The sequence below is a fragment of the Microtus pennsylvanicus genome, chromosome 10, assembly GCF_037038515.1.
Source record: "Microtus pennsylvanicus isolate mMicPen1 chromosome 10, mMicPen1.hap1, whole genome shotgun sequence".
In the NCBI taxonomy this organism is placed as follows: Eukaryota; Metazoa; Chordata; class Mammalia; order Rodentia; family Cricetidae; genus Microtus; species Microtus pennsylvanicus.
The window spans coordinates 25,820,378-25,848,105 of record NC_134588.1 but is presented as its reverse complement, the minus strand read 5'-3'; the positions used below and the strand labels follow the sequence as shown (position 1 = coordinate 25,848,105).

The 27,728-nt window shown below is 46.4% G+C and overlaps 1 protein-coding gene across 18 annotated transcripts; it reads left to right on the top strand.

The window, feature by feature from the left end:
* The first annotated feature begins 63 nt into the window (after positions 1 to 63).
* On the top strand, positions 64 to 27,595 carry Pfkfb2 (6-phosphofructo-2-kinase/fructose-2,6-biphosphatase 2). 18 transcript variants are annotated; one of them, XM_075987823.1, is made up of 18 exons: positions 64 to 677; positions 1,303 to 1,447; positions 2,611 to 2,742; positions 9,203 to 9,328; positions 9,807 to 9,903; positions 10,277 to 10,343; positions 10,476 to 10,550; positions 10,895 to 10,951; positions 12,051 to 12,175; positions 14,951 to 15,158; positions 15,531 to 15,677; positions 16,514 to 16,618; positions 17,258 to 17,387; positions 18,071 to 18,133; positions 18,558 to 18,622; positions 19,205 to 19,384; positions 19,998 to 20,064; positions 25,718 to 27,595. In XM_075987823.1, exons 2-18 carry the CDS (start codon positions 1,420 to 1,422, stop codon positions 25,738 to 25,740), a joined length of 1,695 nt encoding a protein of 564 aa, XP_075843938.1. In that variant the 5' UTR covers positions 64 to 677; positions 1,303 to 1,419; the 3' UTR covers positions 25,741 to 27,595. The 18 variants fall into 18 exon arrangements, with proteins under 18 accessions (XP_075843938.1, XP_075843943.1, XP_075843949.1 ...); XM_075987822.1 differs by lacking the exon at positions 64 to 677 and having other exon boundaries at positions 1,298 to 1,447; positions 19,994 to 20,064; XM_075987833.1 differs by lacking the exons at positions 64 to 677; positions 1,303 to 1,447 and adding an exon at positions 1,455 to 1,535.
* The last annotated feature ends 133 nt before the right edge of the window (positions 27,596 to 27,728 follow it).

The following is a 27,728-nucleotide window of genomic DNA, read 5'->3' as shown; positions in this document are numbered from 1 at the left end:
AGCTTTCCCGGGCGCTGCGGTGTGGTGCCCTTGGCGTCCGCCAGCCTTTATGCTCCGGGGAGGAGGGCGGGGAAGGAGTTCCCGAGTCTAGCCGAGCAAGAGTGTCACCTTGCAGGGAGGTCGGAAATGATGAAAGCAGCCCTTCAAACACCAGGAAAAGCCGACTCACGGTTGAGAAGGTAAACACATGCCAAGGAAGGTCACAGGACCTGCCAAGCAGCCAGGGACTGCTGACGAGCCTCGTGGCCGCACCGAACTGATTCATCGAGGCTAAGAGGACCGGACGACCGGACTTCCTCAGTGAGACGAACTTGAAAGCGTCCCTCTGCCACCTCAGAAAGACTGTCTGAGGTCAGCAGCTGTGCCTAAGGCGATTGCCTCACTCAGGTGGTGGCAGTGTCAAAGAGGACGAACTGCCGTCACCCGGATTCCAGTCCGATTCCAGGGATCCCGACAGGAAGTCCTCTTTGTGGCTGAGAGGCAGAAGACGGGGAAGAAGACACACTAGACACTCCAGGCACACTAGCCATTGTCCAGCTTTGTATGCCGAGAGGCCGAGACTGAACACTTAAAAAAAAGTGCAGTAAACGCCAAATAATGACGGGGTTTATAGCATGCTCTAACACGCTGGGGTTGTAAACACACTCGGGCCGTCTGGAAGATGACCTGATCCCCAGGTAAAGAAGAAACGAGTAGAAGCACCTTCGTTCGTTCAGTTTTCAGCCTTTAGCTAAAGCAGTAACCACCCCACCCCGCTCCCACAAGGGACTGTCATGGAATCAAGCACCAACGGTGTGCTGGGGATAACTTTGAAAAGTAGTTCTGGAACGTTGGAAAACCCACTGAAACCCCCCCCCCCCCATGACTCAATTACAGCCAATCTTTTCCTCCCCACCCCGACACCAGAATCAGGTGCACTTTTCCTCCTTGGTTCTTCAATACGACCATAGATAATATAGTCTGGGTCAGGGTAGTGGGAGGAAATAAGGAACGTGATTTGGAGTCACCTGGGTCCAGGAACGCTCCTGGTTCCAAGCATGCGTGGCTTAGGTTCCAGGATCTGATCATAAGTTGTAGTTAGCTCTTGCACCCTAGTAGCCAGCAAGGCATATTTAAAAGCAAATGTCTACCTCCCCGGTCTTGGGAACCACCAAGTCTAGCTGGGATTCAGGAGTGAAGGCGTTAATCTTCGTTTCCACCAGTTACCCCCACTCAAGATGTCAGTCAAATAGGTCTCGCGAGAATAAGAAAAAAAGGTAAGGCTTTTTGTTAACCCCGCCTCCTGCTCAATCTGTTCCCAAGCAACGATGCCACCAAGCTCCACTGAGTCGGCTGGTCTGGGAACTGGCAGCCTTAGGCGATCACAGGTCCTCCCGAAGCTAAGTCGGCTTCTCCGGCAGCCCGCCTCCTGCCCTGCAGATGCTTCATTGGTCCAGCCTGCCTCCAGGTGAGGGCTGACGCGCGGGTGGGCGGAGCCAAACGGAGCACGTGATTTGCCCCCACCCCGGGAGCCGGGACTTGAGTCAGTCTGCCAGGTTGGTTCGCGGCGCTCCGGTGGCGACACCAGGTCCACAGCCGGGAGGGCGAATAGGGCAGGTCGAATAGGGTGAGCGATAGTTGAGCAGTCTGGACTCGAGGATGGGGTGCTGCGCGGGCGCGGTTAAGCTGCAGTGCGGTGGTGCTCAGCCCATTCGGGAAGTGTAGTTCTCCCGGCACTCCTGGGCGTGCAGACCTTCAGGGACGCTGAGCCCCAGCTGGTGTGAGCACTGAAGAATCTGTACTGTCAGGCGAGGAGCAGTGCACGGGTTTTATTTTATTTATTTTTTGGCTTTTTTTTTTAATAGTACCTTTTGTCTTGAGTGAGCGAGCTCCTCGGTATCTATCTGGGTTTGATACCTGAGCCCCGGTCCTTCCCTCCTTAGTTGATATTAGGACTCAAGACTTATTGTGCAGGTAAGGTAAGTCATTTTCTTCCGCTGATCCCAAGGGGTGAATAGGAGAGGGTAGGGCGGAGGACTTGAGAACGGAAAACACCGGAGGAGAACTGAGCCTGCTAGGGATATCCCAGTCCCGTTACAGTTCATCCTTCAGGGAACACGTTTCTGCCCCTGCCCTTCTATTCTCACCACTGTTCCCATTCTCATTTTTTCCTCTCTGCAAAATTGAGTTTTACCTTTGGCTCGAGATTGCTTTCCTGACAATGCCCTATTCCCACTCCACATCACTTCTGGTTCCCTCCTCTGTTCTCTTCATAGCCTTAAAACTAGAATGTGAGGTCAAGAAAATTGGAGAACTTTAGTTGGCTATCTTTGATTTGTTTATAAAGCAAAATGGAATAATCATGATAGGAAAATCTTCTGTTTAAAAGATTGTTGGAAGACTTGCAGGATCTGAGATATAAGTGTGAACAGGTCAGCAAGCAAATGCAAAGTTGGAGTGCGGCTCTATAGGCGAGCAGTCAGGTGTGTGACTTGTCCAAGAACAAGTGTCTGAGTTGGGAGGAAGAGGCTGGACCTGAATCTCCCTAAGGGCTCCTTGCTTGTATCACACTAATCTCTGTATTATTTTTAGGGACGCTTTCCTTGTATTTTCTTCTCTCTCTTTCCCCAGGTGTCTCCCGAAGAACTACCATGTCTGGGAATAGTTCATCTTCCACAGAACACAGGAGCAGCAGCAGTAGCAGCAGCAGCAGCAGCTGTAAATCTCACACCTCAAACCTTCGGAAGGCGGGGAAGAAATGCTGTGAGTTCTGGAAGACAGCCCCCTCGTAGGATTTTCTTTTTTCTTTTTGTCCTGGAATTGTATTTGTATTCTAGACGCTCTCACACTGTGGGAGCGAATAGTAATTCTTTGGCATGACAACTTACATTTATTTATTTTGTGACAGGGTCTTACTACAGAGCCCTGGCTTGCTGGGTACTCACTGTGTAACTCAGGTTGCCCAGTGACTCATGCAAGTCTCCTTTTTTAACCTCTTGAGTATGGATGTGTGCCACTGTGTCTGACATATGTTGGAGGGGGCCGCTCATTGGTTCTTGGCTGCTCAGCTTCGAAATAATCACACAGAAACTCTATTTAAATCACTGCTTGGCCCATTAGCTTTAGCTTCTTATTGGCTAACCCTTACATCTTAATTTAACCTATTTCTAGTAATCTGTGTATTGCCATGAGGCTGTGGCTTACGGGGAAAAGTTCCGGCGTCTATCTCCAGCAGGTCTACATGGCTTCTCTCTCACTCTGCCTCTGTTCTCCCAATATTCAGTTTAGTTCCCCCCACCCCCAACAGGCCAAGGCAGATTCTTTATTCACCGATGGTATTCACAGCATACAGAGAAGAATCCCACATCAGACAGAGGATTTAAAACAAAGTCTACAGTGGGCTATTTCCTGCCCCAAACAAGTAGGCTTAGTGAGTTGTGTCTTTGGAGCTTGACTGCTGTGTGGTCCAGAGTTTCTTACTGCTTTCATTAGATATGGGAGCACCTGCCTGATGTTGGAAGCTTAGAACAAGTTGTTATACACGTAGGATGGCCGAGTGTCAAGGTACAGGACTAACATGGGGCTGTCAGTCTCTCAGTTTCCCTTTATCTCCTGGACTGTGTTCTAGATCCGGGACACTCTGTTGCGGGCAGAAGCCAGGCAGGGTGGTACACACCCCTAGTCCAAGCCCTGGTGAGATAAAGGCGGGGTCGGAAGTTCAAGGTTGTACTCAGCTAGGTACTTAGCTCATAGTAAGCCTGGGCTACTTGAGACCTTGTTTCAGAAAACAAGCAAACACGTTGCAGGTGTAAACTCTTACAGGTCCTGTTACTTAGGGCCTGAGGGGAATGAGCCCTGACACTATCAGTGTCTTGGGTGCCTTACATTCTTACAGGGTTAGCCTTGCATTTTGCAGATTCTTTTACCTAAGTGCAGAGATGGCGGAAATGGTGGCAGGGGAATGAAGAATCTTTTCTCCTTCCCCTGACTTTACATTCCTAAGCAAGGTTCTAGAGTTCCCTAAAAGACTGGGGCATTGGTCCTCAGATAGTTCTGGAACCCTCAGAAGTGTTTTAGCACTCTTGGTCTTCGTTATGGAATACACCTTCTTTTGGAACCCTTCTGGTCAGTTCTCGCTTTAGGAAGAAGTGCCTATGTCTATAGCGGGTGGAAGGGGGTGGGGTCAGCATGAGACCAGGCACTCTACCCCAGAGGCTCCGTCGTGGTGTCATGCTCTTGTTTGTCTGTGCTCTTTTCTCTGCCATCCCTGAGATGTGTCCTGGATAGATGCAGTCATAGTACTGAGTTTGGCATACCTCTGTGGATGGATAGGGTCTCCCTTCTTTGCCAGGGCAGGAAGCCAGTCCCGAGGGCAAACTGTGAGTAAACTAGGCAGCAAGGTGCTTACTTGTAGCCCCTTCAGTCACACTGCTTGGGTTTGAATAGTGGTTTTACTGTTTCCTAGCTGTGCTCCCGTGAGCAATTTGTTTAACGTTCCTCTCCCTCAGTTTACTCCCCCCCCTTTGGCCTTCTATCCCCTGTGGCCCCCTTCTCTCCTTTCCTCTTTTCTTCCTTCGACAGGTCCCACTATGTAGTCCAGATCAGCGTTAAACATGTGATTTGCTTCCCTTAGTTCCAGAGTGCTAGGGTTATAGGTGTCCAGTGCCACTCTTAACCTAGTTTACTCTGTTATAAAGTGGAAATACTGAAACGGTTCTCCCGGGAGTGAGGTGAGAATTAGATAAGTCCATACAGACCAGCACTCAGATGAGCGCCGGAAGTAGCTGCTGCGTGTCATTTTTCACAAGTCCATACAGACCAGCACTCAGATGAGCGCCGGAAGTAGCTGCTGCGTGCCATTTTTCACAAGTGACTCTACCTTTTCTGTTTACTCTTGAAACATAAGTAGAATTAGACTCATTATACTCGTCATTTAAGAGCCTGGTAAAGAAGTGTTTTTCAGTGAAGAATGTTTCCTATTGTTTGGCAGTATTTTTACTCACATGTTCTGACCCAGTGTGGCTCTCTTAAAGGGAATGTACTCCTGTTACTAGAGTATGTAATCCCAAAGACAGTGGAGAGGGATGGGGGTGCCATCAGAGCCAGCTGGCTCACATTTCTCCCTCACTGTCCAGCTAGCTGCTCCTGCGTCCCTAACCCCTCCATCACTCTTCTACCTGGTGCTTCTGATTACGAAGCCAATTCTAGGTCTCCTTTATCTTCTCTAGACTCCTCCCTGCTCCTGGCCCTAGCTGTTCTTTTCTAATCTCTGCTCTTTTAAAATGGCTCTTTCTCCCCAGCTCAAGGACTCTGAGTTGTCATTTAGTACCCTGCCTTTCTTATCTCATGGTTGGACTGTGAGATTGTAAGATCCTTGGGAGAATATTAGTTTATTTTCTCTGCCCTGAAAAGACTCAGCAGTTTGAACGTCTTGTTCTGGTCCATCCTCCTAACGAGAGTAGATACATAGGCTCCTGTTCTGTTGTTACTGTGTTCTTTTTCTAAACTTCACTGAGCAGTAGGTATCATTCCTAAGTTGACAGACCTGGACTCACCATTCCGCCTGATGTGGAGAAGGTAGGTTGTTATAGACTCCCCGGCTGCCTCGTGCCGCTTTATTTATAGCTCAGCTGCTGTCTCTTTGCTGCTCGTTACACCTGCTTGCTAATTTTGAGTCTGGGGAGTGACTGGGCTTTGCTTCAAGGCCCGAGAATGACTATAAGGAGCCAAGACCTCTAAGGAGCCTTACTGGGACTTGAGTTGTTCCTGGGATGGGGTTGTAGGTGTGCTGGCTGGGGTCCTTTTAAGGTACCTAGGTGAGTGGTCTCAGGAGTCTCAGACCAGGAAGTGAGGGTTTTGTGTGCATTCCTTATTAAGCCTTTTTTTTTCTCTTTCTCATCTTTTGGTTTCCTTTTATTTTTAAAATATTTTGAATAGATCTGGAGAAGACAAGTGTATAAACCCTAGTTACAAAAGTAGTACATGTTGAGGAAAACTCACCTAATTCCAAAAGGAAACATGGAAAGTAAAATCTCTTCCAATTTCTCTTATCTCTGTTAAATTCACTTCTCTTAGGTGTTTAGTTCTGGTGTATCCCATTACCAAACATAGGTAGACTCATGATATACTTATTCTGTTGCCATTTCCTTTGTAAGTAGTTAGGACACTTTTTGCTCTTTTTTAGTTTTCTCATGTTGGCGAATCCAGATTGACCTCCTTCTACATTGAGTGAATCTCAACCAATTAACTGGAACTTTTCACTGTCCTAAAGAATGCTTCAGTGGACACCTTCATACTTCTGCATGTTCATATCAGCAGTGCTCTCTCAGAAGTAAAAGGAGCGTTATAGACCCAGTGGTGTTCCTTGTCCTTGTTGTATGTGTTCCTTGAAGCTTTCGGGCCTCAAGAGATGCTTTTGCTGGAGATTGGCTATTCCTAACTAAGGCTGCATTGCCTGACAGAAACCTCAGTTTTCTTTTTCTTAGTATTTGGGTACAGTTCTTTGAACTTGATTCTTTTATACTTATCAGTTAAAACAGCAGTAGATAATCAGGTTTTATAACTTTTAATGAATAAAATTAAGATAGCAGTAATGATAATGTTTTATGGGTTGCACATTCAAAATACTGGGCCTGTTTAATGTGGATAATGGAAAATGTCCTTGATGATGAGGGGACCAGGAACCGTCCTAATTGCTGGCCCCTCCCAGACATCTTCCCAGCTGGAGAACATAGTCATGTTTTCCACAGGACCTTTTGTTAGGTGCTAAAGTGATGGCCAAGAACTAGCAGATAAGGCTGAATAGGCAGTCATGAGATCAGTAATGTGGTCAAGAAGTCTGACCTTGACTTTCTTCTGTGGTCCTATGGGCCAAGCTCTTAAGTTCTCTGGGGTTTAGTTTTTCCATTTATGTGAAAGAAACTGTCAGGCTCTCATTTTGACTAGGCATGTTTATAAAGAGAAAATGAGTTGAAGCCTGGTAAACTAGGTAAAGAAAGTTTAACTCTGTATAAAAATGATAGAAGAATTTCAGGGTTGGAACAGTTTTCCACTCTACGTCAGGAGATGCTGTGTATCTCTAGGTCAGTCATTGTGTGAAGTCCCTGCATTCACGCTCAAGGGTGCTTCTACTTAACAGGATAAGCTCCCAGGGTTACCAGCTGGCAGTGTGAGGTGGGAATAGTCTTTGGGTTTTTGTCTTTGTTTTTTATTTTTTTTTTCCCCTAGAAAATGAGAAGCCCTGGTTTTAGCAGGAATGTGGGTGTGCGCGCACGCACATTCATGCTTGTGTGTGTGTATGTGTGTGTATGTACTTGCGCACACGTAGCTGCTCTAGGCTGAGGCAGGAGGAGCCGTGCTGAAGAGTAGGAATATGGAGTGCCTGTGTCCAACCCTGTTTCCTGCTGTTGTTAGCTTTCTCTGCCCAGCATGGGGAACACAGAGCAGCTCCTCCCTGGTTTCTCTCTGAGCAGCTCCTAAGCGTGCTTTCTCTCTGATCTTCAGGGAGGGAAGCATCTCCTCTGGGGGACGTGCCTAATGGGCTAGAAGATGTGGACAGAGAGGCCCGCAAGTGCGGCTAATGAGCCGAGTCAGCCATGCTCAGAGGAGAATGCATTGAAGCTGAAGAGCATGAAGACTGCTCAGACCTAATGCCAGGCAGGCTCTTGCCTGCTGGGGTCCATGCTCAGGGACTAGTGCCCACAGACCTACAAGGTGCTGTTTACTCACCTCTTAGCTCCTTGTGTAGTTAGACATGAAGGCTGCTTAGACTGCTCCGTGACCTGTGTTGCTGGAGCTCCTGTCCAGAGTCAGCAATTTCCTCCGTGCTACAGGGGTTGGACTCTTGGTCAGTGGTCTCCTAGTTCTTGTTGAAGGAAAGAATTCATAGAGACATTTAATAGAATGCTTAAGCAGAAGTTTATTTAGCAAAGCTAAACAAAGTAAAGACTCTAAGGAGACTGAAGTGGCTGTCTTCAAGGCGGGGAGCAGCCCAGTGGGTTCTGAACTGTGGATCAATTAGGTGGGTGCCTTTCTCCTCCCACATCATGGTGGGCCATATCTCCCTTTTAGGATGTTTCTTCCCGTGATCCCTGGAAACAGGGAGGTGTCCCAGCAGCAATGCACATATATTTTAACGAGGATGCAGACCCTTAGTACACATGTGTGGGAAAATGCCCCTCTGTCTTAGTTTCTGGCATGGTGAGACCAGTCTCACTGAAGCATTGAAGATGCCTAGCCTCAGAGTGGCATTGTCACCATTAGGTGACACATGTTGCAGGATCCCTTTGGAAAAGGAGCTGGAAGCAGAAGGTTAAGGTAGTTTTCCCCCCTTTTCTTGTCTTTCTCACTGGAGAGAGCCTACAGTCTAAGCTTTCCCTGGTAACATCAGCTTGGGGCTTGGCTTCAAGAAAGGAGCTGATGAGGTGCAAATGCAGGTCTTTTCTCCACCTCCGCTCAGGGGCAGCATGTGCAGGGAGGAGACAGTCCCGTGAGCAAACTGAAAACGGCCTCTTGCTAGGGAGCCAAACTGTCTGGGAAGCACAGGTCTGGATTCCAGTGTTTGTGCTGTACAAGTCACTAACCGTCTAAAGGAGAGAGGTTATCCCTACGGAGAGGGCACCACCGGTCGTCTGCCATCCGTATGAGCTGTCGAGGCACGCAGGCCTCCAGGTCTTGTGCTGGATCCGAACCTTTATGGAGTCTCTTCAGACCTTTATCCTGCAGGCTTTGGCTACCGAATATCACTGTGGTTTAGAGATTAAAGTGGAGGAGGAGTTAATGACCTGAGTGTTGTGGCCAAAACAGCTTGAGGCAGGGTTCGTTTTGCATCAGAGGTTTGCCTTGGCTCTGGAGGGATTTGTGGGATCCTCCAGGTAGGATCTGGGACTCTCTTAAAGTCACTCTGGTTTGGGGTGATAGAATCGTAGCTGCAGTGTTATTAGTATTCTCTCTCTTCCTAATCTTTACTATTTTTTTTCCCCATCTTGGGAACTCTCTGAAGACTTGGGAAAAAAATGCCTGGGTGTGGGTACTTTATGGAAGTCTGCATGACCTTAACTCTGTTTCGAGAGGATATGCCAAATATAGCTGCAGTTTGCCATCTCATTCTTCCTGAACCTTTGCCCTGTAGATTTCTGAGATGATGACTATGAAGTTCCTTGTGTAGACATAAAGCTCAGGAGACATGTAGTCATTTAGCTCTGCCTGTTTCATTTTCTTTTAGCATGGGCTTCCTACATGACCAACTCCCCAACCCTCATTGTTATGATTGGTTTGCCAGCCCGGGGTAAAACTTACGTGTCCAAGAAACTAACACGCTACCTCAACTGGATTGGGGTACCCACCAAAGGTAGGTGCAGGCCATTCATCCCTTGGGAAGGGGGTTGATTAGTTCTGGAGCCCCACAGGCCTCTGGGAGACTTAGTCTTTCTAACAGCGAGGTCCTATAATGCTTCTGATGAAAGTCAAGATTGCTTCCTCATTTACTGGATTTGTTTCCTGTCCTCAGACATGTCTCCTCCAGGCCTAGACAGATCATCCTAATTTTGATAGAAGTTTTCAGAATTAATGAGAATATGATATTTCAGAACCCTTAGCATATGTGCCCTGTCTTTGAACCTTAGTGGTACCCTGCTTAGACAGTAGCTGAGGAGAGAGAAGCTCAGCTTTAGACTTGCCCACATTCTTCCTATAAGTCAGGGCTTTAACCCAACTTGTCTTAGTTTGGTATTGTTTGACATACAATGGTGCTTTTTCCATCCCATGGGCCACTCTGTTAGGCCAAGACGTCTCCTTTAGTGGGGCCATTGTACTGTTTTTTCCTGCAGTGTTTAATCTTGGGGTCTATCGGCGTGAAGCAGTCAAGTCCTATAAGTCTTATGACTTCTTTCGTCATGACAATGAAGAGGCTATGAAGATCCGCAAGTGAGTCTTTTCTTTTTGTTTTAACAGTGTGAGACCGAATGTGTGAGGGCCCCCATTTTTCCTCCGGAAATGTCTTAGGAGCATTTTAATGGATGTGATTCGTTTATAAGATCAGCTTGGGTTAGGTGGGTAGCAGACAGGGCTCTAGAAGATGCTTTTGTGTGATGCCTAAAGAGGTATAAGGCCTATAAATTGGACAGGGAGGAAGTTGTAGGACGGTGTGTAAACTTCCATGGGAAAGCTGAAAGATTTAGTTAGGGGGAAACATATCCGTAAAGAAATCGAGTGGGAAGTGACTCCCACACTGTGTGTGTTGTCTCCAGCCTCGTTTGATCTTAGCTCTTTTTGCTGATTTCCTTTGTTCTCATGGCAGACAGTGTGCTCTGGTAGCACTGGAAGATGTTAAGGCCTATTTTACTGAAGAGAGTGGGCAGATTGCGGTAAGCCTCGTCTGCTTCCCCTTCATTGCCACTCTCCCAGCATCCTGGCTACTTATCTCCACCTGGAGTCCGCCTTGGGCACCGTTTCATTTTTCTCCTCCTGTTCATTTACTTTGTATGCTTTCTGCCTAGGTGTTTGATGCTACCAATACCACTCGGGAGAGGAGGGACATGATTTTGAATTTTGCTGAGCAGAATGCCTTCAAGGTAGGCTGACTCTATGCTTTAAGAAAAGGCAGGAGCGGGGTGGGAGCTAGGATGGAGAGGTGGGACTGTCGATCCCTTTGACTCTGATGAGCACAGGATTAGGATAGCTGTCTGGTTGTCCACTTGGGGCATATGCCGAGGCCTCAAGTGTTTTTGTTTAGATCCTTTCTCTGACCTTTATTTGGCCTGTAAGGTCCAGGGGATGTGGTAAGATCTGTTTTTAAAGGAAGAGGCCACTTTATGAATCTTGAAGGTGTGGTAGCTGGGTGGAGTATGTGAGTATGTGCTTTCAGTTAACAACCTGACATTTTGACGTGTTTATCATGCCTTTGCTCCATGGCCAGGTATTCTTTGTGGAATCTGTCTGTGATGACCCTGATGTCATTGCTGCTAATATTCTGGTGAGTGTCATCCCTGTCACCTGTAGTCACTCAGTCTCAGTCTGTGTGTGTGTGTGGTATATGTGGTGTGTGTGTGTGTGTGTGTGTGGTTTATGTGGTGTGTGTGTGTGGTTTATGTGTGTGGTGTGTGTGGTTTATGTGTGTGTATATGTGTGGTGTGTGTGGTTTATGTGTGTGTATATGTGTGGTGTGTGTGGTTTATGTGTGTGTATATGTGTGGTGTGTGTGGTTTATGTGTGTGGTGTGTGTGGTGTGTGTGTATGTGTGTGTGTGTGTGTGTGTGTGTGTGTGTGGTGTATGTGTGTGGATTCTGGGTAGTGAAAGAAGGAAGCAAACAGATCTTCTTTATCTGAGAATATTTTGTACCTTTATACTCTTCTTTTGGGAAAAGAACCTGGGCCTGCGGGGAATACACTAAAAATGAGTTGCTGAATGGGGAACACCTTAGACTGTGGGTGTTCTGGCTTTGTGTTTTGATCTTTCCTGCTGGTAAGACCTAGATATTGTGCCAGATTAGACTTTTTTCCTGTTCAGTCACCCTGATAGGAAGGTTATTTATTCAGTAGTTGTCTAATGTTCTGATCAGCATTGACTATTGCACTCTTATGCCCTGTGGGGCACAGCACCAGACAGTACTCACTGGATAGGCTTTTTTGTTCTGTGCCAAGTAGGCATCTTTGTATGCTTTTCTAGAGGTGTCTTCCCATCATAGGAACTGGAGTTACTTTATTTGAGGAAGAGGCAGTAATTCCTAAGTCAAATACCGGGTCATATACCCTATTCTGCGAAGCAGAAGGGGGAAATTGGAGCCCATTCTGTGTTTGCAGGCAAATACATAAAGGGGCCAGGGCTCAGAAGTAGTATTAGCAGCGTGACTCCCTCTGTCCTTTGGCCAAAGGCAGGCACATGACTCCCCAGTTGTCTTCTCTTTCTTGGTTGCCAGGGTCACAGGACAGGATGAGGGAGTCCAGTGAGTGGGGAATGCCAGTGCTCTAGTGAAAAGCTGTGTATGGACTTCTTCTGTTTTTAGCAGTGGCTGTTTGTCGGAGGCTGTTAAGAACAGAATTCTGACCAGGCCCTTATGTTCCTGTGCTTTCAGGAAGTAAAGGTGTCAAGCCCTGACTACCCTGAAAGGAACAGGGAGAATGTGATGGAGGACTTCCTGAAGAGAATCGAGTGCTACAAAGTCACTTACCAGCCCCTTGACCCAGACAACTATGATAAGTAAGGTTCAACACCATGATCTGAGGGTTGAGGCAGGAGGAAAAGTGTCATTCTCCCTGCTGGTCTCTAATTGTTTCTGGTAATCTAAACGTATGATATTTATGTCATTTTACCGAAGAAGGTTTTTATTGGGATACTCTCTTAGTTAGGTTACCATTGCTGTGATAAAATCCCATGACCAAAAACAAGCTAGGGAGGAAAGGGTTGTTAGACTTACACTTCCATCTTGTAGTCTGTCACTGAAGGAAGTCAGAACAGGAACTCAAGCCGGGCAGGAACCTGGATGCCGAGGACATGGAGGGTGCTCCTCATGGCCTGCTCAGCCTGCTTTCTTATAGGACCCAGTATCACCACCCCAGGGATGGTACCAACTACGATGTGCTGGACCCTTTCCCGTCAATCACTAATTAAGAAAATGCCCTACAGCCTGATCTTACCGAGGGATTTTCTTAATTGAGGTTCTTCCCTCTCGGATGACTTTGCTTATATTAAGGTGACATAAAACTATTCAGCACAGATATTTATGTGTGTTGTATATTTTACATATCCATAGTTAACCTGTGGGTTGGGACCTCTTTGTGGATAGAACAACCCTTTTACAGGGGTTACATATCAGATATCCTGCATGTTAACATTTTATATTATGATTCATAACTAGAAAAATTACAATTATGAAGTAGCAATGAAAATTTTATGTTTGGGGGTCACAACATAAAGAACTGTATTAAAGGGTCTCAGCATTAGGAAAGTTGAGAACCACTGCTCAAGAGCAAGGGTTTCCATCTAAGCGTTAGTGACATTTTGAACTATGGAATTCTTTGTTATAGGGACTACTTTGTGTATTCTTGGCCTCTGTCCACTAGGTGCCAGGAACACCTCCAAACTGTTGACAACTAAAATGTTTTCAGATATTGGTAGATGTCTCCTAGGGATCCAAATCATCTTAAGTTAATAAGTGCTGCTCCAGATTTAGCAAGTCTGAACTAGAATGCTATAGGATATCTCTTAGATGCATCATCATTTTAAAGTTTATCATACATAATTTGTATTTAATATATATGCTTATTACATATATATTACATAAATTCAGGGACACTGCCTGGATGAAGGAGAAATGTCTGATCAGTGCTAGCCATCAGGACTGTGGTAATGTCTCATGGCAGCGAGGCATGGAATATAGATTTATTTGCCTGGTGTGGGGTATAGTGAAATGTTAAGTCCATCTTGCAGAAAAGCAGTATATATATGGAAACCTGTGAGAACACTGGCTTATGAGATCGTGTGTTCGGGTTTTTGAGACACGGTCCATGCTGCCTTTAACTTGCTATATATTATATAGTATAACCTCGAATCCCTAACCCTTCTTCTCCCACCTCCTTAGTGCTGGGATTATATTTCAATGAAATAATATTATACCCACTGCTTTTCTCTTCACGATGGCAGAACACTTGGCATAGAAACTCTGGGAGGAGAAGTTTGTTTCGGATTGCTCGTCAGCGTGGAACAGCCCCCATGACAGGGAAAACATGGGGCAGGACGGGCTCCCACCCCTGCTAGTGGAAGGGAGCTGCTTGCTTACCTCAGGCTCAGGAAGCAGAGAAGTAGCGCTCACCTGACTTTGTCTCCCCTCTTACCCCATTTTTTGAGTCAAGATATCACTGTGTATGTGTATCCTTGAGCGCAGGGCGGTGCTAGTGCTGGGGGCACAGGTGTGAGGCCCCATGTCTCGCTCCATTTTCTCTCCTGATTGAGTCCAGGACCCTCGAGACCTGTCCAGTCAGGGTGAGGGTTCCTCCCCTATTTAGTCTCTGTGGAAACATTCTCACACACATACCCAGGGGTGTGTCTCTCGTGCCCAGTCAAGTTGATTATGAAAACCAGCCAGCACAAGTGTGCATAGCACAGTGTTAGATCACTGCAGCAAGCTCATTAGATTTTTGAGCTTTTCATTTTCTTCACATGGAGTTCCCAGAATACAAATATTGAGGAGCATTTCTATAATAAGTGACTGAACGGCACTGCCCTAGATGTGGCATCAGGAGATATTCCAGAAGGATATTTATGTTTATAAGTATATGTGATTATAGATTTTATCTCTGGTGGTAGGTCACTGGGTGATTTACCGTGTTGTACAGGAGAAAACCTGATCATTATTTTGAATAAGTGCTCATTACTTTAATTTTAAGAAAAATCCTATGGCCACAAAGCAAATAGCAGAGAGGTTGATTAGGTGGCTCAGGGTGCAATAGGTACCCTGGCTAACTCGCCCCCCTTTCCAGTCGTTGCTCTGTCTAGATATTGACTACGTCATGTGAGAGCCCATGTGTCTTTCTCACCAAAATTTGAAGTTAGCAAAATCTTCAAGTCACTTAGTGTAGGTCTGGGAAGCCTGGATTCTGTATTCCATACTTACACATATTTCATGGTACAGGATAAACACCAAGGAGAGAGTATATGCTTGTTGGATGTTCAATAAATTGTATGCTGTCTTAATTTAAAGATGTAATCTATCTCTTAACATTTGGTTGTTCTATAAATATGGCAGTGATTGGGAGAGAAGGAAGGGCTGATGGGGGTCTACCAGTCAGTATACAACTCATTCTCCCCATACACTTTGTTCATTTGTTTGGAGTCAGGGTCAAACTCGAGCCCTATTCCCTTAGCCTCCAAAGCGCTGTGTTTGTCAACAGGTGCTGATAGCCTTGCTCCCCTGACCGCCTCACTCCTGGCTTTAGATGTTCTTACTGTGAATTTCTTCTTCGTACCCTATCCCAGGGATCTGTCTTTCATCAAGGTGATAAACGTAGGCCAGAGATTCCTGGTCAACAGAGTCCAGGACTACATCCAGAGTAAAATTGTCTACTACCTTATGAATATCCACGTCCAGCCTCGCACCATCTACCTTTGCCGGCATGGAGAGAGTGACTTCAATCTCTTGGGAAAGATTGGGGGTGACTCTGGCCTTTCACTTCGAGGCAAGCAGGTGAGCAGTTAGCCAGCAGGCTGGATTTCCTGAGCTTAGAGTTAGAAGGGCGTGGTGGAGGTCATCTGTTTTATCCCCTCCTGCTTAAATCCCATTTGGGCTTAGGCTGTGGTTTCACTGACAGTGCTGAGGATGTTCTCTGCTTACTGTACCTAACTCTGGATTGAAGTGCGGGTCACTTGAGACCCTTTCTGCTGTGATCATTCAGCCATCAGAGATTACTGGGCACTATGTGTGACGTGACACAGAGCCCTCCAGCTGAATTTCATTTCCTCTTGGGTTTATAGTTTGACCATGGCTAGTAGTCTCTGTGTGTACTGTGTGTGTGGTGTGGTGGGTTTTCTTTGTTTAGCTTTTATTTCCGAACCCTAGTTTGCTCAGGCTCTGAAGAAGTTTCTGGAGGAGCAGGAGATCCAGGACCTCAAGGTGTGGACGAGCCAGTTGAAGAGGACCATTCAGACCGCTGAGTCCCTCGGGGTGACCTACGAGCAGTGGAAGATCCTGAATGAGATTGATGCTGTGAGTGGGGGTTTCTCATCGACACTTCCAGAAGTTACAGTTTGAGGAGCTTAGAGAACTAGAATCATCAACTAGAAACTGAGGAACCTGAATCCAGTCATTTCAGAGGTTAGACGAGGAAGGGGTTAACTACTCCTTATCAGGGCTTTCTGACTGCTCTCGTACCTGAACCCAAGGTGAGATTCACTCCAGTCTTTAACTGAACCGCTGGTGCTTGCAGAGACTGGAGCTAACAAGGACTTATTTTGTAATTCCTAATTACCCAGTTCTGTAATACTTGCTTTAATCATCCAGCCAGCAGTTCTGAGAAAATACTTACCCAGATTTTTCTTGGCATTCTTTATTGCTTAGCTCAAATATATATTGCTTTCTGTTTTATTGGTACCAGGACTCACTCTAATCCAGGTTGTCCTGGGTTAGAGCTAATGATCTTCCTGCCTCAGCATCCGAAATATTGTGCTGACAGACATGGACCACCATGCTCAGCTTAGCTGCTTCTCCTTCCCTCCTTCTCTTTTATTCATTCCACAAGGGTTCTCTTCCCCTCAGTTTCTCTCCTCTGGTTCCTGCTCCTCTTGTTCTGCAGACTCTTGCTGACCTGTGGCTTTCCTTGCAATAGTAGGACAGAGTGGCCGCTCAAGCTAGAGAAACCACCTCTCTCTGAAGTGCCTCGTTTCCACGGCACCTAGTGACCCCTGACTTGTGGCCACAGGCAGGTGCAGCACATGGTGTCCACACATAGTGAGGCACTGCTGTTCTTCAGTGTCGTGGTCCTCGTCGGGGATGTGTTGATGTCGGCCCGCCCATGTCCTGATGCGTCGGTATGGCTCTTGCAGGGCGTGTGTGAGGAGATGACATATGCAGAGATCGAGAAACGGTACCCAGAGGAGTTTGCCCTTCGAGATCAAGAGAAGTACCTATATCGATACCCTGGTGGGGAGGTGAGGCTTCGTTCACTTGGAGCAGCTGCCTGCTGCTTGGCTGGGCACTTTTCTAAAGGGGAGGAGAAGGGGTGACTTGACAGTCCTTTGTTCTCCTGCCTTTGGCCAGCCACACCTTAATTCAGCCTAGACAGTTAGTGCTTTACATTTCGTTAGCTTTTGAAGCTCTCTAGGGGACAGGGTGACAGAGAATGTTCAGAGTGAGCGTGATCATGTTGCCTCTCTTGTTCTCTTCCCTCTACTCCACTTCTACAGCAGATAGAGTGACCAAGTAAGTGTGGGGCATGCGTTTCTTCCTCACCATGTTTTAGCTGCTGTCCTTACTGAAATGGCTTCCTAACCTAGGGTACATGCCGAAGGTAAATGACATGTGATGGCAGAGCTTCAGGAAGCCTGTTAGTGTCTGTGAGTAAAAGAGAAGTACATTGAATTCACACTTGCATTTCTTGAACTGTGGTTTTGAGTCTAAATATTGCTCTTGAAAGCTCTGGATAGTCTGAGGGAACCAGGGCTGGAGCCATTAGGCAACACAGAGGCACCATGCCTCCCAGAGTAGTCTCTCGATTCTGGAGCATAGCCAACTACTTGGCTGCCAGCATGCACCTGGCCTCTCACCAGCTCTCCTTTCTTGTTCCGAAGTCATACCAGGACTTGGTGCAGCGACTCGAGCCTGTTATCATGGAGCTGGAGCGTCAGGGCAACATCCTCGTCATCTCCCACCAGGCTGTCATGCGCTGCCTCCTGGCCTACTTCTTGGATAAAGGAGCAGGTGCTGTCTGAGGGAAGGGATGGGGAGGGGATAAGCACACACAGAGGGACAAGGCTGGACTTGGTGGTACCAGGATTCTTGACCACTGGCTCTCCTTTTCTTCCACTCATATTAAAGTGCATTCTTGAGGCTGCAGTGTGGAGCTCCCAGCAGCCATTGGTCAGCCACTCCAGTCTGCTGCCACCAAAGCCAGCAGTGAGGATGTCTGATCTGATGCTTCCTGATGTGCCTAAGGGCCAGCTCCAGCTGGCATTGCTGGCAGCATCAAGGCGGGCGGCTGAATAGTTCAGTTTGTCTGTCTAGCTCTTGCGGGTTGGTTACTAGAACTGTCTTGAGCCTTCGGGTTGGGGTAGAGCACTTGTTTTAGAACAGCAGCAGGAAGCACTGCTGTGGCCTGGCTGCTTGAAGCCTTTGACTGCTTTTGAGTGCTCGGGTAGGCCACTGTCGTCCTTTCCAGGAGGCCTTGGCTGCAGAGCCCCTTCCTTCTAACTTGCATTTCAGATCTACATTGGCCTTATTTCCTTCCTTATCACTCAGCAGTTTGCCGAGTTTAGGGGAGGGGCTGTGCTGCTCCAGGGGATGGTCAGGGAAAAGAATTCTCATGAGCCCCTTAGGTCCTCCTTTCCTCAGATGACCTTATTCTGTATACTAAGACTTTGCTCACCGGGTCTTTCTTCTTTCAGATGAATTACCGTACTTGAGGTGTCCTCTCCACACCATCTTCAAACTTACTCCTGTGGCCTATGGTAACTATGAGCTTGAGCTGGTGAGAGGTGGGGACTGAGGAATGTCAGGATAGACGGCTCTTTGTAGAGCAGGATTGCTCTGTTAGTAGCTTGCACTTGAAAAGAGCATATGCATATGCAATTCTCTGGGAGTACACGTATGCCTCCAGCATATACTCGACCATGCTGGGACTGAAGTTTTCTTTGAGCTGTTTCTTGGTGGCTTTCTCTCTTCCTTGTCCTCTCTACCCCTACCCTCTTTTAGTTGGTTGTTTATTTCTTGGTTTTATTTTGTTTTGTTTTTTGGGACTAGTTGAGTCTAGCCTGGCACTCGAGGTAGTGTGGAACTCATGACAATCCACCTGCCTCAGCCTCCAAGTGCTAGAATTTCAGGAGTAAACCACCATGCCTAGCTCTGACAGCTTTTCTTTCCTGCTTTTTTCAGGTTGCAAAGTGGAAACAATTAAACTCAATGTGGAGGCTGTGGACACACATCGTGATAAGCCAACTGTAAGTATTTCCTGGTTGCCTTGAGTCTTTGAATCTTTGTATCCAGAGACTTGGGTTTCTTTTATGTACAAAGAAAACAAATCCAGAATTCGTGGCCTGTAAAGGTCTCCTTACTTCTGAGAGGGAAAGATGAAGGGATTTTAGTTCTTCTAAATGAGTGTCTCGTTGATGAATCTTAGCCCTGAGAGTTAGCTCCTGGGAATTGAGTTCAATATAGAAAGCGTTTGGCTGAAGTGAAATGCATCAACCCCCTTGCTGCAGTCCCAGGATGTCTCCCTTTATAAAGCAGGGTCCAGGGAGTCACTGCCAGCATAGTCAGCAGATGCAGGTCAGCTCCTTGGTCTGCTCTTGGTAACTTGTGTGGTCTTAAGCAAACGCCTTTGTTGACTCCCTTACTGCTCTTCAACGTGGTCCCCAGAGGTCTTCTGTGATCACCCTTTTATTCCTCTGGGGCCATGGGCCCAGACTCTGCCCTGCTTGGCCCGTGTGTGGAGAAGCAGGAGGAAGACGGTTAGGCTCAGGAGCGTGGGTAAGGTTTTGGTGTGGCTTTCACGTGTGTGGTGTCCCTCCATTTCCAATCAGCACAACTTCCCCAAGAGCCAAACCCCTGTAAGGATGAGAAGGAACAGCTTTACGCCTCTGTCCAGTTCGAACACAATAAGGCGTCCAAGAAATTACAGTGTTGGGAGCCGGCCCCTCAAGCCCCTCAGCCCTCTCCGAGCTCTGGACATGCAAGAAGGGGCGGACCAGCCGAAGACCCAAGTCAGCATTCCGGTGGTGTAATTGTGTGTTTCCCTCCAGCTTTGGCCTCTTGCCCTTGCCACTAATCAGCCAAGAAGTCATTTAACTTTACCCCACTCCCGTCCCAGCATTAATCTGAACATGGAATATGAGCTCATGCGTGTGCAGAGCAGCCTTAGACATTCTCTAGTGTAAACACCTCAGCCGGGGGCAAGATGGCAAGTTGGGTCTTTTTAGGACAGGTTCCCAGATGGGATGGTCTGAAGGACGAGGAGCCAAGCATGACTCATGGACTTGGTTCTTCTGTTTCCTCATGTCTGACCCACTAATGTCTCTGTGAAGTGTGTGTGTGGTGGGGGGGAGAGGGTGGGATGGGAGGGAGTGCTGAATAGAGGGAAATAGAAAACCCATGTGTCCTTCACCAGTGTCCTTTTAATCTGTCCCTATACTCCATTTGACTTCCGTGTCTTACAGCTTCGCTTTGGGTTGTCTGGGGTGATGCATGGCATTGTGGTGTCTTAAAGTAAGGGATGGCTGATAGGAGTCTGAGCCCCATTGTTGCTGTCTGCAAGTGGGTCTGGATCTGCACTGGGAGAGTCTTTTTCCTTTCCCTTCTGCCTTCCTCTCCAGCCAGGTCCTGCAAGGGTCAGCCCAGGCTGCAGAACATCCACAGAAAGCCCTGGAGTTTGCAAGTGGACAGGGTGAGAGCTCTTGCCTCTTTCCATGAGAAACAGCCCTGAGTTCTTGCTGTCCTGGGGAGCTGGCTCTAAGGATGTGGACGTGTTTTGGTTTGTGTTACTAACTCGAGGAGCCAGAAAGTCCTTTGTTGGCTGTGGAGTGGGGCTGGGTAGGATGAAGTCTAGTTCTTACAAATTCACGGTTCCGACTTTTTGTCCTGTGGCTCTCAGTTTCTTCACAATTCCAGTAGCTTTCATGCAGCCCCATGACCTTTGGGACTGTGTAAAGGACCAGGATCCAACATTGAGCCCTGAATGTCTCCAGGCAGAAGGCAGGGTGGTCAATAAGTTCAGTAAAGCTGCTTACCATTTACCAGTACTTTTAAGAGTAATTCCCTTAAGCTAAATTTTTACATGAAAAATTAGTTTTTGAGCATAAAAAAAGTTTTGAATTTAACCTCTCTTATTGGGGCATTTTGCTTATATTGAGAAACTATCTCAGTAGTCTAAGTTGTCTCCTGAGGCTTGGCTCTCGGAAGTTTATATGTATCTATTGCTTAAGGGGGATTTTCTCTACAGTGGCCCAGGGCCCTGTCTGTTGAGCTCAGTACCAGTCCACTGAGTTCACTTTTCTAAGGGACAGATCTAAGGGTCTCAGGAGACTCTTCAGAAGAGACAGGTGACTCCCTACCTCTCAGTTTGTCATGTGGGGCCAACTGGTGAGAGTAGGGTAGCAGTTTTCTGTGAGATTTTGTCTGGGGATAAAAGCTTTTTGCATGGTTCTTATCCAGAGACAGACCTCAGAGTGTTCTGGAGAATTTTTGAAAGACATACTTGCCTGGGTTCCCCTGGTCAGGCTGAGCACTGTCTCAGATCTCTGTATTGGAGCCTAGATATGTGGGTGTTTAAATTACTTCCTTAGTGGTCAGCACACTAAGGGTCAGAAGGTCCTTGAGGGGTTGGGGAGATGGCTCAGCTGTTAAGAGCCATGCTGCTCTTCCACTCCAATGCTCATGTCGGGTGGCTTACAGCAGCCTGTAACTCCAGTTCCAGGGAATCTGAGGCTCTCTTCTGGGCTCCCCAGGTGCTTTCATATGTGCAGCTCATACACACATAGACATAAATAAAATTAAACAAAATATTTTTTTTAAATCTCACTTTATGAAGCTGGATAGAAAATACCAGCGTATTGTTATCTTAGATAAATATGTATCAGACTGGAAATTCTGAATTCTTGGTTCTGATGCTGGAGCAGAGCACAGTTTTGAATGAGTTACACCCTCAAAGGCAGGCTGCTTTGTTAGAAAGGTATTTTAGGTTCTAGCCCCATCTTTTCCCTTGGCATTACAGGCGATGTGCAACACATTACTGACTTAAACATGTATCCTTGGGCCCACACTGAGAATTCATGCAAGCTGAAGGTACACGGAGATAGAGCCATGAGCTGATGGAGGTCATCATCACAGGCTACTGACTTCTGGCCTTGAGCCCTCCACCCTTCCATCCCACATAGCTGCTTCAGTCTGTTTCAGACGCCTAGATTCCTGAAACTTGGCCAAGACTAAGAAACTGGCAATTCCTGTTAGGTAGTGTTCATTGTCCCCTTTTGACCTTTGTTTGTGGGTACGGGCCTTAGTGAGGAAAACACAGGCAAAAAGATAAAACAAAACAAACATTTTCAATTTCCTTGCCCTGGAGATTACAAACAAAACAGCAACAACAACAAGCCAACCCTTAAGAGCCAGGCATGGGTGTGTGTGTGTGTGTGTGTGTGTGTGTGTGTGTGTGTGTGTGTGTGTGTGTGTTTAGGGCCGATCAATAGCGATTGGATAACCAATGGGGGCTTGTTCTGGAGAAGACTGAGTCTCCCTCTTTCAGTAACTGTTGATTGCCTGTGGCTCTTCATCTAGAGGGTTTTCATTCATACACACGTGTGTGTACGTGTATGTATGCATATGAATGCAATAACAACTAGGAGGGATTAAGAACTTGAAAGAGAGTAGGGAAAATTTTGGAGTTGGACAGGGAGTAGGAGGGCTAGAATACAGTACTCATGTATGAAATACTAAAAGTAAAAATAAAAAAGACAGGAGATGTAATTGATAAATTAATATTTGTAAAAGAAGCAAACAGGCTAGAAGAGCTGATTTGGGGTAGAGGATAGCCTGCCTTCTGGCTGTTTTCTTGTTCTATGGATGTGAAACCCCAAGGTTTGGGATGTCCTCTCACAGTGTGAGGATGAGATGTGGGCTGGGCTGGGCGGTAGGTCTGGCACTTTTACATGGTTCCCTTGTCTACTGCTTAGTCAGTAGCAGCTCTGGTCTAAATTGGCGTCCAGTCCTTTCTTCTGTTGCCAGGTAAGAGTAATTCAGAGCTATTGAGTGGGGAGAGGGAGAACCCTGACCCAAGAATTAAGGATCTAGTTGCAAGGGGAGACTTGCTGACCACCTGGAGCTAGGTTCCCCTGTTGTAAGAACCATTTATAGGGGCGGTTCACTGGGTGATCATTCTGACTCTGTCTACTCCTCGCTCTTTCGGTTTCCCCTGTGTTAGTTCGCTTCTGGTACAAGAAGAGCTGGGGTAGTCTTTTGTTATCCCTGGATAACAGGGAGTGGAAGTTGCAGCTGAGAAGCAGCAGGGGTTTCAACATCCTTGAGCTTTTAGAGCCAGATCCGTCAGAGGAGCAGAGCGGAGGAGCAGGAAAACATTGGAAAGGGCTCTTTCTCCAGAGTCGAGGGAAGTCCCACTTCTCATCCTTCCCGTTCCCCTTGTTACTTGCAGGTAGGAGATTACCCTGCTATGCTTGTGTCTGTGTCACAAGCCCTACAGAGAAGAGATGACTTGTGGGTACCCTGTGTTGAGGCTTTCAGTTTTGTTCTCGAGGGAATAGGTGAAGACTTGAATCTACCTATGTAAATTCTACCTGTGTACAATGGAAGAGAAAGGAATATTTTGTATTTATTTGTTCATTTATTTATTTTTAAACTCAAAGCTGAATGAAACCCCAAAGATTTTAAATTTAGAGAACTGTTTCTGTCCTATCTTGTTTCTACTGACCATCGATGTAGGGCCTCTTCCCTTGGTAAATGAGTCACCGCATCATCTCTAGACACGCTATGTGTGTGCTCGCCACTCCCGCTGGCTCCTAAGAGCATGTTTGTGTTCCCAGACCTAATGGTGGAACTTCAGGCAAGAATCTGAATAGTCCTCTTTGAAAGCCACAGTTAATCCTCAGGCACCTCATTTGAGAAAACAGTAATTGTTAAGGAATAAGTCTGCCTGATGAGTCTTCTGGGACACATGTGAGTTCTCTGAGTTCCAGAGCAGCTCTTTAGCCTGGAGTGACCGGTGAACAGGGAGTCCCATGGGCATTTGAGGTAGCTCCAGTGATGGGTTTCATGTGCATCCCCCCCACCCTTCCAGTCTCAGAAGAACATTGTACTTGTTGAAGTCTCAGCCACCCAGTTTTCCTTGTATTAGTTTTGTTTGTGTTTTAAAGCTTTTTTATTTTAAAATTATGTAACAGTTGAGCCAGGTAGCAGGCCTGCCACGCAAGATCTTGGCTTTTCCCTAGAAGTGATGGACACTCATTGGAAGTGTGGCTAAGAATTTCATTTTGTAGTGTTGAGAAGACGAGAGGTCTGTTTGCCTCCTGTCTCTCATGTCTCTGTCCTGACTGGTAGTCTATTTACATTACTGTAATTCCTTCAACGAAGGAACAATATTTTGCATGTTTCCTTTATGAAGAAGTTCTATACACTGGACTTTTTATAGATAATGACCAACTTCTCATTATTTTTTGAAAGATGATTTTGTAGATTGCGTGTGATTTTGTGAGTCTAGCTAAGGTAATGTCGTAAGAGCTGTGACTTATGGAAGTCACAGTAGCAGTTACGTTTTGACTCTGCTTGAAGTTGCTTCATCCGGTCTGCTGCTTACGAGGCAGGACTTCCCTTTTCTCACCGTTCCTGAACCTAATGTGTCCTCAGATGACCCTGTCACGGGCCACTGTGTCCTCACTGAGAGTGCTGCTGGTTTTAGTCTGCTGTGCTTGTCCTTAATCTTATACAAAGGGAAGTGTGCATTCACAAAGTGATCCCGAGAGTGGGCCAGAGTAGTTCTTTCCTTAAGCCTTTCACTGGTGTGACTGACAGTCAGGTGACTCGGTTTTTAAAGAGGCATCTGAATTGGGTGTGGTTTTTTTTTTTTTTTTTTTTTTTTTACTCAGATGTGGTGATTTCCCTGTGGCAAAAGCAAAGGACCAATCACAGTGGGGCATGTGATAAAGAGAGGGACTGAGCACTGCTGGTTTGGATGGAAATGGGCTGAACTTGGGAAGCCCAGTAACAGAATTTATTGCAGATTTCTTAGGCACAGCTCTGCTAAAAGTGAGGATATTAATCCTTAGTAACATTCTGATTTATTCTTGTGATACTGATAATGAAATATTGCATTGGGTCCATTTAATGTGTATATAGTTGTATTTAAAATGTGTTTTATGTGCATGCCTGTATAGAATGGGTTAATAAAGTCGTTGAATAACTTGACCTTATCTGAAGGCTTCTGGTATTATTTTTATTATTATTATGATAATGATGATGATGTTTGTATTTGAGTTCTTCTCATCTACTGTCTTCCAAAACTGTTTCATACTGGACAAAATGAGACTTAGCAAACCAGTGTTAAGTTCTCAGAATGCCTGGAGTCCAGGGTCATAAGCATGGCTCTCTACCACCACCTTCTGGGCGAAAGTGGGAAGGACATTATTGGCCGTGCATCAACTTTAGTTGTCAAGTCCCTTGCACCTTCTGTACTTGTGCAAGAATTAAGAACCACAATAGAACACACTACATGTAACTTTTGTTATATGTTGTAAAGAAAATTTTGGGAGTTTTTTAAGAATTTGCCAAGCAGTTGTTTCTAAAATATGTCCTGCCTGTTTCTAAGCAAACTTCAGCCAATGGTATGAGATGGTACCTAACTCCTGGAGGAGAAGACCAATGGGTGTCCACTGTTCTCTTGCCTTACCCCACAGGGCACTAGCAAGGACCCAGAGCTCACTAGTAATTCAGAATCAGAGGCTTCCTTCCAAACTTACTAAGCCAGGATTTTAACAAGATCCCTGGGTGACTGAATTCATAGGCACGTTTAATATTTCAGAAACAAATTTTCTAAGGGAAAGAATTTCTTACAAGGTAAACATTAAATACCATTTCATGGGAAGAAGTTGATCTGCTCTGGCTGCTGATTTCAGGGTGGACTGGGGTAACCATAACAGTTGTGACCCTCCTCAGAAGCCATATAGCCTGTGGCTACATTGCTACTGTGTGTGTGTGTGTGTGTGTGTGTGGTCTCCTGGCTGATACAGCATCCATCACCGCAGAGATCCAACCCACCTCTGCTTTATATCTCAGATATGTAACTTAGAGTCCAGTTCTGACACAGACGTGTACCCTACTGTTGTCATAAGGTCAGCTTCTCTGTGAAAGAAGCCATTACATGGCCAGGCCATTCAAGTTTACCTGAGGCCCCAGGGTCAAGGTGTGTGCGGGGATACCAGTGTGTCCTCACATGCGTTTGGATGTGGGCACGAGGGTTGGGGATGGATTCTTCTGGCTTTTCTCTGTTCAACTCTTGGCTGTGGTGTAATGGCTCTGCTTCTCTTTCTGATTCCTAGGAAGTTCAGAATGTGCTGACTGAGCCTAGACGCCCCTCAGTGGCGTCCCTCACACTGCTCTCCTGATTGTGTGAGCCGAGGCCAGACCTCTCCGAGGAACTGGATCTGCTAAAGAGCCTGGGATGCCAGCATCACTGAGGCTAGAACAGGAAATTAAGCGGGAGCTTCTCCTTTGAGGCTTCTGGAAATGAGGCCTGGAAAACCTTCACTATGTTTCTTCCCCTTCTGCGTCACAGGCTCATCACTGCACGGTGCCTCAGAACTCTTCAGCAGCCGAAATGGTTAACTCTTAACCTCAGTTGACCCAAGTTTGCAAATGCCATTTTACTTAGGCATTCAATATTCTACCTAGGACCGCCTGCATCCTTAGCTGGAGATTTGCCCGACCTGCGAATGCACTGCTTTAGGACTGGTTTCTGGGTGAGGATGAACTTCAGGAAGGCCCTTTTGCTCAGTGAGAGCATGCGTTGGAGGAGAGCAGGCTAAAGTGCAATAAGAGTGTCAGTGGTTACCTCTTGCCATGAGAGAAGAGACAGGTGACCAGGTAGAAGAGGCTGTCAGGAACTCGGCTCTCAAGTGCCTCTTCTCTGGTGACAGGAGAGTAGTATCCATGGCTCCCTTTTTATGTAGAGAAGTTTTTCCTGCTCCATATTCTTGGCAGGGTCTGGCTGCCAGGCTTCCCCAAAGGGGACCAGCCTTTACATTCTCTTGTAGCTACTGTTTTCTCTCTGAGGCTTGTGCCTCACATGGCCAGAGAGGACTGATTCCGTACCTCCTGAGGGGTCGGGAACGAAGGCTAGATGGGACCACCTCTATCCCACCGGGAAATAAAGATGCCTTCTTGATAATAAGTTACACTGGGGATTTTTTGCTTTTTAAATTTCAAAATGAGCAGAGGCAGACATGGCCCTTGTGGTCTCTGGGAAAGCCGTGGCCATGACCGCAGGAGCAGTGGCCCTGCGATGGGTGCCTCTGTCTGGCTGTCGCTACTGTGGCCAGCTGGTCTCCCCCATGATACTTGACAAATGCAGCGTGGCCTCCGTTTGTCAGTGAGTGGATGCCCCTTCCAGACGAATCCAGTTGCTGTAACTAGATCACTGTCAAACGTAGACACACTGTCACTCCTGATGCACCTCTGTTACGTATCCCCGAGGAACAATGCAGAAGCCACCGTGTATGGTACCTTACAAGTAGAATCTAGTGTATTGTCATTTATTTTTATTTGTTTCCTTTTCACTTGAAATGCTCACTTGTTGGGCAGAGAAATAGTATAGCAAGAAAAGTCCTGAAACTCAGCTTTTTCTACATTTTTTTTTAATACTGTGGACAATACTGGAGACGGTTACCCCAGTGGGATGGGAACTGCAGGCAGTTCAGTGTCTCCCAACTTGCAGCTTGCTTTATATGCGCATCACCTGCAGGGAAGCCCCATGCCCTGCTTGGTGTAGGCAGTTTTCCCTCGGCTGCTTGCAGCACATTGTAGGACAAGGGCTGCCTTCTGCATTGAAGTACACTCCTTTCTGATGATCAGATGGTATTTTTATGAAGCTATTTATTGTGTGTGAGGATTTTGCATGTATTTAATCAGAATGTCATGTATGTTCTGTGCTGCTAGCCGCGTAGGTGGCTTGAATCCTAAGCCTAATATCCGTAGTGGTATCACCTTGAGTTAAATCTGTAGAGCATAAGTGTCGAAGTGTGTAAAAGAATGACAATAATGTTATGGCAGTGCATTTTGAAATGTTTTCATTGGTTTTATTACAAACCAAGAGATGTATTTCTCTGGAGAAAAATTCTCTTGGATAGTAAAACCATGCTGAAATGTCTTGAGTTAGGTAAACTGCTTTTGTAATAAAATAAAGTTATTTTTAATTAAAAGGTGCCATGAAATGTTCAATTCACATACAAAAAGGCATCATTTGGTACATTACAGATAGACAAATGTTAGTATTTTCCAAAGTGTACTCGAAAGTTTCTAGAGAAATGGTTCTGAAGTTATTAAATGGTGTCT

Bases quoted from the DNA above. Each gene is read 5' to 3' on its own strand.
- Pfkfb2 (XM_075987820.1), top strand. From the start codon at position 1,420: ATGCTTCATTGGTCCAGCCTGCCTCCAG. The intron at 10,551-10,894 runs GTAGGCTGACTC...CTCCATGGCCAG, and splicing joins CTGAGCAGAATGCCTTCAAG to GTATTCTTTGTGGAATCTGT. The intron at 10,952-12,050 runs GTGAGTGTCATC...CTGTGCTTTCAG, and splicing joins TCATTGCTGCTAATATTCTG to GAAGTAAAGGTGTCAAGCCC.